The sequence below is a fragment of the Anabrus simplex genome, chromosome 5 (assembly GCF_040414725.1).
Source record: "Anabrus simplex isolate iqAnaSimp1 chromosome 5, ASM4041472v1, whole genome shotgun sequence".
In the NCBI taxonomy this organism is placed as follows: Eukaryota; Metazoa; Arthropoda; class Insecta; order Orthoptera; family Tettigoniidae; genus Anabrus; species Anabrus simplex.
Window position 1 is genome coordinate 372,594,973 of NC_090269.1, and position 14,488 is coordinate 372,609,460.

Below are 14,488 nucleotides of genomic sequence, written 5' to 3' on the forward strand. Positions count from 1 at the left end.
TTGATTTCTGCCCTTGTTAACATATTTGCAGATATACTTTATCAACTGTACAGAATTAATTAATTCAACGTTAAGTTGGGCCTTGAAGGTCACGATGAGACAGAATTGTACGCCATCATCCACTGGTTATCAAGGTCTGCTCCATTTATATTGACTATAAATCCGCCATCAGAATGAGATTGTCTGCAGTAGTGGGGACAGCCATCATCTGCAGTTTGAATATCCTTGGTTAGTGGACATTGTGAACTGTTGAGATTTCCACACAGCCCATGAATCGCCATGGACTATGTGATTTCATGAAGTTATGGATCAAATTCTGAGTTAGGAATTTCAGCACTTATGGCACTGTCGATTTGGGCAGGCATCATTCTGTCTTGGAAGCCACAGTAAGATGTAGGCGTGAGGCAAACCATACTTCTGCCACTACAAAATATACATGCAACATCTACTTAGACTAAAAATAGATCTTTTAGTCAAGAGATGGATCATCTATTTTTAAGTTTTGTACGAGAAACCCAAGCAATAATGTCATGTCTGTCTTGGGGATTTTGTCTGACGTTTAAGACGTCTTGTATCTTGGTCCAGTTTGGGTTACATGTAAATTTGTTGAAAAGATCAGGACAGTCATAGTGCCATGTATATGTCGTAGCATTCTGAGTCTGCTTGTGCATGTAATGGGGTCCACCAGTAAAACTTGAAGGTAGCACAAACATCTTACCAAGATCAGAAACTTCCCCACCTCCTTTGCATGTGGTGTCCTGCAGGTGTACATCATTTTCCAGTTGCAGTTTACTTTGGTTGTGCCTAATGAAATTCAGTCTTTCTGTTTCTATTTTGGGATTCGTATCAACCAAGGAGACTGAGATAGAATAAGATGTAGTTTTCTTGACCCTCTCTTTCCATGATTTGCTAAGAGTGAAATCTGAAGCAGAAATCATTTTCATAAGAGGGGCTTTAGAATTTGGAGTGTTCTATTGAACTTAAACTATACAGCACTAAAGTAGGTTTGAAACTGTAAAGAATATTAGAAAATGTAGGAAACAAAGGACACTTATAATGAAGCAGAAAAATATTATTACCACTTTAAAGAAAGGATGCATCATGGACTTGACAATCAACTAAATAAAATTACACAACTAGCTGAACAAGGCTATTTAAAAGTAAATTTCTTGATTGAGCAGAGTCAGTTTTTTATTAGCAAAAGTATAAATTCTGAGAGAATACTATAAAGGTCTGCATTTTACAGTACTGTCCAACAGGTTATCCACAGGCTACAGGCTCCAGAAAGTTCTTAATATTTTGCACCTACCACACAAAAAGACTTTATAAAAACTTACATTGGCCATTCCAGAGGCGAAACAGGAATTACATCTTTGGTACGCCCGTCTGATTGTAGGAAAGAAATCCTTAAAGCATAATAACGAAAAGGTTGGTTCTCTCATTGTAGATGAGATGACAATAAAATCAAAGCTGGTCTATGACAAGAATTTGGATATGCTTCTTGGAATGACTGCTGTAGAAAGAGATGCCATCGGTATTGAAGACAAGCTTGCTCATAAATTGCTCTGCCTTCTGTTCAAAGATTTTTCCACACAATACAAAATTCTTGTGTCATATTATTTTACACACAGCCTGACAGGAGATCAGCTAGTCAAATTAACGCTGAAGGCGTTACAAGTTTTTGAAGACTGTGGATTTCAAGTCTACAGAATTGCGACAGACAACTGTCAAGTGAATGTCAACATGTTTCACTCCTTGTACAGAAAAGAAGGAGGCAGACCTTGTACATCAAATTCAGCACCCATTAGATCCCAGCAGGCCTATTTTTTTTTTTTGTTTTGACCGTAGCCATGTATTAAAAAAATGTAAGATCACAGCACTTGAGCAGAATTTTAAGGTAAATGGTAATGTGGTAACTGCAGAACATATGAAAAAGCTGTATCGCCTTCAATAACGATTGGTAGTGAAACTTGTGCGGAAATTAATTAGGGAAGTAATATACCCTACAAATTTGAGCATGTTCCATGAGTAATGTTTTAAGTTTCAACTATTTTCTCTGCATGTGGTACAACTATTATTGTTTAAAGGCACATGTTTAGTTGTTTCAAATAATTGGACTGAACACAACAGGCTGGATATTATAAAACTGCAAATATTTCCACACCACGTGATGTAAAGAGCGACAGCATCACCGTCTGCTCCCAGTCTGACGCCATGCGTAACGATAGACCATTATGGCCTTCAGTAAAGTTGTGTTGAAATCATTGCTCATTTCAGCTCTGTTTTTGCCATGCTTAATTGACGGTGGATGTATTGGTCTCAGCCCGTTGTAATGTTGCATTAGTAAGAAATAGTACTGGCAATGTGGCATCTCTTTTTATATAAATACCTCTGTAATAATAGTTTCAATTGCTAAAATATGTCCCCAGGTCTTTTAAAAATTTTATCTGAAATTTTTTTGCATAATAGCCACACCCTCCTGATGGCAGATCTGTTGAGGATCCAGTCAGGCTTCAGGCTTAATACTCAACGTTCATACCTTTGAATAACAGAAGTGTTAAACCCCAGAATTGTAAAGAGTGTCCTTGGCTCTCTGGCTGTGTACAAATTATTGGACATTTTTGTAGCGTTGGGAAAGAATGTGTTGGTTTTGTGGGTCTCAAGAACTTAACTGGTCCAGTTATTATATGATGTGATAGTGATAGGTGGATGGACTGTTAATGTTGGACTCAAATGCTCATAAGCAACCCACAAAATAAAAGCTCTATCCCCTTAGCATCAAGTGTCAGTATTATTTCCTGCAAAATTTTGGAAATGTTGGTTTGTCCTTGTTGACTTTGACATTCTACATTTACAGAAAACATTTCATTGAAATTTGCAGGGTCTTTTTTTTTAGTACATGTTACATTTGCTTCATACTTATTATTCTTCGGGATAATTCTAAAAGCATGTCATATGATCAGTTTTGATTAATATTGAAGTGTTTGCCAACATTTTATCCTTTTCTCTAATTTTTGGTTGGTTCTTGTGGTTTTCTAGCTTACAAGGCTGACTGTGATGACAGAAAACCAGCAAGATACAGAAGAAACTCTGCCCGAATCAGGGAAGCCTTTAAATATGGTGAGTGATGGAGAGTAGATACATTTTTGTTTTACAATCTGCTTTACATTGCGCCAATACAGATAGGTCTTATGGCGTTGATGTGATAGGAAAGGGCTAGGAGTGGGAAGGAAATGACCATTGCCTAATTAAGATACAGCCCCAGCATTTGCCTGGTGTGAAAATAGGAAATAACAGAAAACCATTTTCAGTGGAGTTCAAACCCACTATCTCCTGAATGCAAGCTAATAGCTACATGACCTAAACCACATAGCCACTTGCTCGGTTGAGAGAATACTTTTAAGCATTATTTCTTGTCATATGTTATGCATATTTATTCTGTACCCATAGTAAGCATTTCTCGTCATGTTAACGCATATTGATTCAGTACCTTTAGTAAGCACTTTTTAATTGTTTGTCTACCAAACAGAACAATGGGAATTTTGTTTTTGTCATGAAAAAGCTGAGCAATATCTATTTAGTGTGTTATTAGTAGACTTTGAAGTTATTTTTAAATAGTGCCTCAAGCATTTTGGGAATCTGTTTACCAGTTATTGAAAGACATTTATCATTAGGCCTACTAGCTTTTACCTGCAGCTTCACCCACATGGAAATTGTTCTTGTGGCTATTCATAGCTTGTCTATTCTGAACACTGGATTGATAAACACTGGAAATAATATCAAAAAGTTTCCTGTAGTTCTTAAGAAATAGGAAACCATTTCTGGATACACAGAATTCACAAGAAGTCTGTTTGAACGATTAAGAGTGGGGTCCCACAGGGCAGTATTATGGATCTTTATTTCATGTTGTTATAAATATAAAACTCATTCTGTTTGATTACTCTATTTCAGGATGGCCTAATAAATGCACACACACATAATTAAACACAAACAATATCTAACCAGTTATGAATGGCCACACACTAATTACCAGTCTATTTACAAATCTCTCTTCTGTACACACACCCGGGAGTCCCGGGCGGCTGCTACCTGGGAACGTCTGTAATCCTTACTTTCACATTCCCAAAAGTCCAGTCACCTCGTACAGCAGCTGTGCGTAGACAACTGGATTTGAACACAGCACCCCTGGCTATACAACACAAGACGACTGTTCGTTGGTTCGAACTCCAATGATAGTCCAGTACTTCACACAATCACATGAAGTGAACAACAGTCAGCAACAGCTCAACAGTATCCAACATCAGGACGATACTCACGACAGCGAATATTAACTATTAATAATCTTGACCATAATGGCCAGTATTGGGTCCGTATTGACTTAATCACAGTAAATATAGAAATGGATGATCCGCCTAGTCAATACAATGTGTTAATTTTTATTTTATTTTAATATATGTTTACCTTTCACATTTACATTATATCTAGTACATGTTTCAAGAATATGCACATTCTCTTCTTCGCTAGTTAAGTTAAAATTTGTGTATACAATAAGACCTAGTGAAAATGGGGGCTCCCTCTAAGAAATTTAAAACTATGACAAGTACAATGTAACATGTTAAAAATTGATGGATGGTGGCATGGAATTAAATTCCATCTTGTCATATACAATAAAACACAGCAGGGTGATGTCTATATGAATAAAATGTTGAACACTGGGTCCTGTTGTGATGTGACTTCACTGTGTCCTTGGTGTTCCATTACTTTCTTGTAAAATTCATAATATAATATAAGTGGTGCTCAAGGCTGTCATACGACTGTCAATGGGATATAAACACAACTGAAGTTGTTCAACGACTTGACCATATAAAGTTCATATCAACCTGCTGCATAAACACATATTAACGAAGGGTACTGGCTTGACAACAAGGTTTTATATCATTTTATATTATTCTTAATATCACCCTTCTTGAGTTTTACAAGAAAGTATTGGAACACCAAGGACACACTGAAGTCACACCACAACAGGACCCAGTGCTCAACATTTTATTCATATAGACATTATTCTACTGTGTTTTATTGTACATGACAAGATGGAATTTAATTCCATGCCACCATCCATCAATTTTTAACATGTTACATTGTACTTGTCATAGTTTTAGATTTCTTAAAGGGGACCCCCATTTTCACTAGGTTTTATTGTATACACGAATTTTAACTTAACTAGCTAAAAAAGAGAATGTGCATATTCTCAAAATATGTACTAGATATAATGTAAATGTGAACGGTAAATATATATTTTTAAAAAATTAACACATTGTATTGACTAGGTGGATCATCCATCTCTATATTTACAGCGAATATTAACACATGTCCAAGTATCCTCACACTCACAATAACTGCTTCAATCGCTGATTCACGGCGGTCCTCAATCCACAGAAGTGTGTACACACACACACACACACACACACACGCACGCACGCACGCACGCACGCACGCACGCACGCACGCACGCACGCACGCACGCACGCACGCACGCACGCACGCACGCACGCACGCACGCACGCACGCACGCACGCACGCACGCACGCACGCACGCACGCACGCACACACACACACACACACACACACACACACACACACACACACACACACACACACACACACACACACACACACACACACACACACACACACACACACACACACACACACACACACACACACACACACACACACACACACACACACACACACACACACACACACACACACACACACACACACACACACACACACACACACACACACACACACACACACACACACACACACACACACACACACACACACACACACACACACACACACACACACACACACACACACACACACACACACACACACACACACACACACACACACACACACACACACACACACACACACACACACACACACACACACACACACACACACACACACACACACACACACACACACACACACACACACACACACACACACACACACACACACACACACACACACACACACACACACACACACACACACACACACACACACACACACACACACACACACACACACACACACACACACACACACACACACACACACACACACACACACACACACACACACACACACACACACACACACACACACACACACACACACACACACACACACACACACACACACACACACACACACACACACACACACACACACACACACACACACACACACACACACACACACACACACACACACACACACACACACACACACACACACACACACACACACACACACACACACACACACACACACACACACACACACACACACACACACACACACACACACACACACACACACACACACACACACACACACACACAGAGTCTTCTGTCCCGTACGCTGTCTCCCATGCAGCTACTCACTGGACACTCCGACACCATAACAACAGCTCCAGGTTCAGACTTCGGTGGGACACTAGTGACAGCCAACACCTCTGTCGCCCTCAGCCCAGCCACTGAATCCCAACTCACTGAGTGTCACACTAGCTCCACCTCGGAGCCTAACTGTCGCTAACTCTAACAATGACTCCCACATGGAGCCCAACTCTGACTCCAAGTCCAATACTGACTGACTTACTGGGGCTCGTCTCCCTTTTTATAGCTCGTGTAATTTGATTGAGAAATGTCATGATCAATTTAAGATTATTAAAATTTCATTAGTCAACCTATTCAATACAAATGATATTTGCAAAGTTAGGACTTACATCATATTAAACTAAGGTCTAAAGGGACATGTTTCGCCCTTTAATTCTAATTTTTATTCTCATTTTATATATTTTTTTCTTATACCGACAATCAGGATCCTGATTTTTATCTTTAGCATGAGTGTAAAAAGGCTGATGATGCCCTTTTAAAGTTAAAAATTAAATAACTGGAAAGGAGGTTCAACCTATTCAATACTCAAAAGAAAGAAACATAGCAATCACATTTCTATTTAAATGGGACCGGTTTCGACCTTAGTCTAGGTCATCATCAGCCATAAAAAACATGTAAAATGTTTATGAATGTTGGAGGTCAGTTATAATCTGTTGTTTAAAAATGATTTTTTCTTGTATAAGAAACAAATTTCGTTTTTTAACCAAATTTTGTTGGTTATTTTTTGGGTTTTTAACATGTGAGGAGAAGAAATGTTTTTTCTGGTACAACTTTGAAGAAATTTGGGGGTAAGATTGTAGAATATGCATTGTTTCAGGAAGTCGATGTCTTTTCCTAATTTAGCGATCTTGATCTTAAGGCCCATGTAAGAGAAGGCTTTTTGTTTAGCTTGGTTAGCTTGTGCATTGAACCTCCTTTCCAGTTATTTAATTTTTAACATCAATAATTTCAATACGGAACAATGAAATTTTTATCTTTAAATGCACAAGCTAACCAAGCTAAATAAAAAGCCTTCTCTTACATGGGCCTTAAGATCAAGATCGCTAAATTAGGAAAAGACATCGACTTCCTGAAACAATGCATATCCTACAATCTTACCCCCAAATTTCTTCAAAGTTGTACCAGAAAAAACATTTCTTCTCCTCACATGTTAAAAACCCAAAAAATAACCAACAAAATTTGGTTAAAAAACGAAATTCGTTTCTTATACAAGAAAAAATCATTTTTAAACAACAGATTATAACTGACCTCCAACATTCATAAACATTTTACATGTTTTTTATGGCTGATGATGACCTAGACTAAGGTCGAAACCGGTCCCATTTAAATAGAAATGTGATTGCTACGTTTCTTTCTTTTGAGTATTGAATAGGTTGAACCTCCTTTCCAGTTATTTAATTTTTAACATCAATAATTTCAATACGGAACAATGAAATTTTTATCTTTAAATGCCCTTTTAAAGGGCGAAACATGTCCCTTTAGACCTTAGTTTAATAGGATGCAAGTCCTAACTTTGCAAATATCATTTGTATTGAATAGGTTGACTAATGAAATTTTAATAATCTTAAATTGATGTACATTTTCAATACGGACCAAATATGAAGTTTGTAACATAAATGTCATGATGTCGCTGGAGGCAGAACATTCCCGTTGAATCTCAGAGAAACTCACAGGTAAGCCAGCCACCGAGAACAATACACGGGAAGGCCGGCTGGGAGATTCCAGGTCATCTGAGTCACCAGCCCCTCTCTGGAAATACCTAAAGGAGCTACCATGGGGCTGACACGTAACAATATATATATATATGATATGAGTATTGAATGAGACTCACAGATAAGGCATTTTGCATTGTACTGTATACAGTAGTAAATAAGTTACATGATTGTGAGTGACTGCAAAGGACTCAGTTTTAATTACTGTCATAATGGGATGAAAGTATCTCACAGGGATCACTGCAAATACCATATTTTCTCACATAATTAACCCACTTTCTTGACAGAAAATACAAATAAAAAATGTGGGTGTGTAAATTATTCAAGGAATTCAGATATACAAAAAATTATTTACACAATCATAAATGCTGCATCAGATACGCCATACATAAAATTGGTGCAGCTCGTGAGTTGAAGTTGGGTATTCCATCAATCAGCTCGATGTTGACACTGTTATCTGACTCCCTGGGATCACTCTACTCTCATGGACTAAAAATTCTGAAAAAAATTATAGAGAATAGACTACGAGAAATTGTAGAACCACTTTTAGAAGAGGAACAATATGGCTTTATTCCTGGGAGATCAACAGCAGATCTTATATTTGCTGTCAGGATGCTGATGGAAAAACATTGAGAAAAAGAGAAGCCTTTATATCTACTGTTCCTTGACATCGAAAAGGCCTATGACAGCATACCAAGGGAGCTTATTTGGGAGTGCCTGAGAAAGCAGACAGTCTAATTTCAAAAGTTAAGGTGCTTTACGAGAAAACCAGAAGCTGTGTACAAGTCGGTTCTGGACTCTCAGACTGGTTTGAGACAAAAAGGGAAGTACAACAAGGTAGTGCTTTGTCGCCCCTATTATTTATCATTGTAATGGATACCATATTAAAGGCGCTAAAAGAAAAGGGGCAACAAGACTTAAAAGCATTTGCAATTGCAGATGATGTAGTAATTTGGGGTAACTCAGAGAAGGATGTAAAAGAGAGACTGCAGGGGTGGAGTCAGGAGTTTAAGAGAGATGGATTTAACATCAATAATAATAATAATAATAATAACATCAACAAGGCTAAAACGGTGGTGTTGAAGGTACAGAAGGGTGACAATCAGCCAGAAATCATGCCAACTGACACTAAGCTGGACAGTGTCACAGAATTTAAGTACTTGGGTAGTATAATGTCCAAGGATAACTTAGCTAAATATGTAAACAGTCGAATCAGCGAAGCAATACATTTTTACCTCCAAGTAAGACAGCTACTATGGGATAAATGAAAGACAGCTACTATGGGATAAACGAGTACCACTCTAAACCAAGATGACACTGTATAAATCATACTACACCCCTATCCTCACATACAGCCTGGAAACTGCTACATTAACAAAAAAGAACAACTCGAAACTCCAAGCAGCAGAAATGTTCCTACGCACAATGATCCAGAAGACCAGGAGGGATAAAATCACGAATGAAAAAGTCAGAGAAGACGTAGGACTAGAAGACCCCTTACTCCAGAAGATCCAAAAGGCCAGACTGAAGTGGTTTGGTCATGTGAAAAGAATGAGTGCCAACAGGTCTTCAAGAAAGGAGTATGAAAGAGAAATTAGGGGAAAGAGACCAGTGGGCAGACGTAGGGAAAAATGGACAGACTTGGTGAAGAAGGATGTAGAGGAGAGAGGTCAGGATTGGGAGCGGATTGTGAATGAAGAATAGTTCATTGACAGAACAAAATGGAAGGGGCTCGTATACCACACCTGGGAAACTGGAGTTGGTCAACGATGATGATGATGAGTAGTAGACTTTAAGTATTGAATAGGTGTGACCTTGATATAATTTCTTTTAAGAATTAATGTTTTTATTGTTGGTGTCAATACAGAACCAACTATGAAATTCACAAGTTGTAAAGTTAAAAAAAGAGTAGTAGAAGAGGAGAAGATAAAATGCTGGGAGAACTTTACTAAAAGACTGGGGGAAGATAGCAGAGGCAGTGTGAAACTATTGTCATCCTGGCATGAGTCTCCATGGCTGTCATTCTTGTACGAAGGGCGCTTACTTCCTCTTTCAGGTCTCGAACTCCTGACTCCACAACCTGCGCTATTTCTTTGATCTGTTTTTCAACCAGTTCCTGTACGTTGGGAAAAGTTAAAAGAAAATTTTGAAGTATATAGTCTACCTTTCTGTTAATGTTATCATATTGTCATTTATTGATTAGACCCATTATTAATTAAATGTATATTGACATACAGGTACCTGTGATAAAATACTACAAATACTCTTTTTCAGGAAGGAAAAGAGAAAGGTGACTGTCCTGCCGGTGGCTTCATCAAGTCTTTAGTTGTAAAAGTTGAAGCAGATGGAAATGAGGTGGGTGATTATGACATGATGGAAGTTATGATAAAATAAGTTGAATTCTGTATTGACAGTATTGTTAGAAGTGACCTTAAAATATATAGTAGTTGTAGAATTGTTGTCGAAGACAAAAGCAGTACCTTTAAGCTGAACTATTTGTTATGAATTCCTTTTGTTTTTCATGTACAGTGTTATAGAGTGACAAAAAAGTTTATTGTTCTTGCACGTCACTTTGCTTCCCACTTTCAAATATTTGTGCCAATTAGCTGATAATATTCTATACAGAAGACTTACTTACTTGACTTATAATTCCTCTCGTTCCCACTGGAACATAGGACATCCGTGAAACGTCTCCATTGTGGTCGTTGACTTGCCAATGCTTTAACTTTCTTCCAAGTCTTCCCTGCTTCAAGAGCCTCCTCCTCTACAGTCCTCCTCCAGGTCTTCTTAGGACAACCTCTCCGTGTTCCTTGTGGATTCCATTTCAATGCTGTGCATTCTATAGATCCCGCTGGCTTTCTCCATTTCCATTTCCTCCTCTTGATTTCCACTGCAACTGGAACTTAGTTTGTTGTTCTCCATAGCTCGTCATTGGATATAATTTCAGGCTATCTGATGTTTATTATGCATCATAAGCAACAGTTTATAAATGTCTGCAAGAGATTAGTGATAGTTTGTGTAACCTTCCAAGTTTCACAAGCATACAGAAGGACTGATTTAACATTTGTATTGAAAATTATTTTCGTTTTCCTTGAAATGTTGTTATTCTTCCATATTGTATACAGCTGCATGAAGGCTCCATATTCCTTATTCTGGCTCTCACATCCTCTTCCGCCCCTCCTTCTCTTCTCACCACACTTCCCAAGTAGGTAGATGTTTTAACCTCTTCAATCTCTTCTCCTGCCACAAACAATCTTTCATCAATTTTAGCATTTACTCTCATTTCCTTGGTCTTAACAACATTTATATTTAGTCCTGCAGCCTCTGCTTCCTTCTGTAATCCTTCTAACTTGTGTTTCATATCACTAATTCTTGAAGACAAAAGACAAATATCATCTGCAAATTCTAAATCTTCCAGTCTTTCCCCCATTCCCCATTGTATTCTTCTTTTCCTTCCACCCAACATTTTTCTCATGACATTATCGAGCACCAATAAAAAGATTGCTGGTGAAAGAACGCATCCCTGGCGAACTCCACTTGTGACATCCACATAATCTGAGAGTTTTCCCTCATGTACTACTTTTCATCTATACCCTTCATACATTTTCTTCATGAGATTCAAGATCTTATCTGGTACTCCATATTTCACCAAGATCTTCCACATTACGGTCCTATTTACGAATCATACACTCTTTCAAAGTCTATGAATGTCAAGTACAATGTGGCCTGCCATTCATTACTTTGCTCTAGAATTATTCTTAGCGTATTTATTAGATCAACACAGCTGCGTTGTATACGGAAACCAGCTTGTTCTTTTTGAAGATTTGAAGATGCTGTTCAATTGAGTCTTTTACTCTGCTTAGAATTATTCTAGAGAGAATTTTACTTGGTATGCTCCATAGTGTTATTCCTCTCCAATTCTTATACACTGTGGTGTCACCTTTTATGGGGAGTTTCACAATCAAGCCCTCTTTCCAATCAGCTGGAATTTTCTCTTCTTTCCAAATTTTCCCCAGTAATGGTAGCAGCAAATTAATGGTGACCTCTTCATCCATTTTTAGTATTTCTGGATCTATATTATCTATACCTGTTGCTTTACCATTCTTTAATTGTTTCAGTGCTAATCTAACTTCATGCCTTGTTGGGGGATCTAGCTTTATTCTTGAGTCTTCACTATCTAAGCCTTCATTTACTTCTTCTTGCATTTCATGCTCATTTCCATCATCTTTGTTTAAAATTTCCGAAAAATACTCTTGCCATCTTCTCAATTGTTCTTCTTGTGATAATAACATATTTCCCTGCTTATCCCTCACTGGTTTACTCTTCCTATAACCTCCTCTTGACAACTTCCTTTTAATATTATAGAGTTGTTTCATATCACCCTTCTTCTCAGCTTCCTCTGCAATTTGTGCCTGCTGGTCAATCCATCTTCTTTTATCACATTTCACACTCCTTTTAACCATTTTGTCAGTTTCCAAATATTTCCTTTGGGCTTCTGACTTGTGCTGTCTTGTTCTGCTTTGGTTTACTATAGCTTTTGCCTCTTTTTGTTTTTCAATTGCTGTAAGTCCCATGTTTCTTCAGACATCCAGTCTTTCTGTTGATAGCACCTATAACCAATTACTTTTTCACATGCTTTTATATAAGTGTTCTTAATATTTTCCCAAGTTCTTTCCACACTCAACTCTTCCTCTTTTCACTGTTTAACCTTTGTATGTTGAGCCTCTTTTTTTCTAGTTGCGAACTTCTTTGACGCAGCCTTTATTTTCAATTTAAACTCAGCTACTACTAGATGATGATCACTACCAACATCATCTCCTCTTCTATTCCTCACATCTGTAAAAGATCTTCTAAATTTCTTGCTAATAGCTACATGGTCGATCTGATTTTCTATTTTGTGACCTGGCGATACCCATGTAACCTTATGACACCTTTTGTGAGGAAGTCCCTCCAATCACCAATTTCCTGGCTGGCACATAAATTTACAAATATCTCTCCATTATCATTCATTTCGTCTAATCCATGTTTCCCTATCACATGCTCTAGTCCGTCATTATTTGATCCAATCTTCGCATTCATATCGCCCATAATAATAGCAATATCTCTTTTATTTATATCCTTCATAGTTTCATTCAACTGATGATAAAATTGATCCTTCGTGTTGGCATCAGTTACTTCTGTTTGTGCATAACAAACTACTATTATTACATTTCGAATTTTACCTTGAAATCTAGCTGTCATCATTCTGTCTGAGACAGGACTCCATCCAATTAAACTGTTCTTGCATATCTTAGTTAGCAACATACCCACTCCATTTCTCCGTTCAGCATCCTCCCCAGACTGTCCAGAATAAATAAATGTATTCCCATTTTGTGTCACGATCTCTCCAAAATCGCACCACCTCACTTCACTTAAACCAAGAATTTCTAAGCCATAATTTTGCATCTCTTTCTCAACCTGCTTTAGTTTACCTTCCTCTGTCAAAGTTCTAACATTCCAACAACCGATTCTCATTTTCCATTTTGGCCCAAAGTTCGTCATCGAGGTATCCATCCAGTTTCATTTTACTTCAGTTTCTTTAATAAGTGGATTTAAGATGTGCGAGTTATTAGCTCACAGCACCCGAGCTTGGTGGTGGGGCTGCCACCTGAGCCTCCAAGCCCTGCCGTTTTCTGTAGGGATTGTCTCCCTTAGCCTTTGAAGATCCCTCTTCACCACAAGGCAGTGGTTTCAACCATTTCTTCAGCCCCAAGGGAAAAGGGTTGCCTCGTCTGCCAGATTTGCCGTTCCAAAGGTCTCCTTCTCCGCCGCATCTGCCATTGAGGACTTCACCAAAGCCCCGTTAGCCGTCACTTTTCAAGGTTCCTGAAGGGCCTTCACAGCTATCGTAGTGGTCCTGGGGCACACACAATCCCCGTTGTACATCACCCCTACAGGCAATCCACTACTTCATGCTGTTACCCACCTCCCACGATGTGGACGAGGGGTTGGACTTACGGGAGGCATTCTATACAGAAGACAGAAAGAAAATAAGCAAGGAAAGTGGAGAGTGTTGTGTGACTACGAAAGTAAGAAATTGACAAAACTTATGGATAAGGCTGGGAAGTTCATGATATTGCATGTTTTTTGTTAACCTTTTAAGTTCTGTGTAAAGCAACCATGATAAACAACGTGCAGACTGGGTAAGAAAGTTAGCAATAATAATAATACCGTATTTACGCGAATAATCCCCGCATCTTTTTTTAAAATTTTTGAGGCACTAAATTGGGATGCGGGTTTTATTTCAGTCAATGTTGG

General features: G+C 38.3%; 1 protein-coding gene across 3 annotated transcripts in view; it reads left to right on the forward strand.

Annotated features, from left to right (window-relative positions):
* LOC136874939 (zinc finger protein 723) overlaps positions 1-14,488 on the forward strand; it is a 143,812-nt gene that overhangs the window by 34,105 nt on the left and 95,219 nt on the right. For 2 of the 3 annotated variants that reach the window (XR_011018287.1, XM_067148650.2), the window contains exons 2-3: positions 3,040-3,120; positions 10,466-10,546. Coding sequence is in view for 2 of the 3 variants with exons in the window: in XM_067148650.2 (XP_067004751.2) it covers positions 3,058-3,120; positions 10,466-10,546 (144 nt within the window). In the remaining variant the exon portion in view is untranslated. The remainder of the gene's footprint in view (positions 1-3,039; positions 3,121-10,465; positions 10,547-14,488) is intronic. The other variant, XM_068227678.1, reaches the window with a different exon arrangement.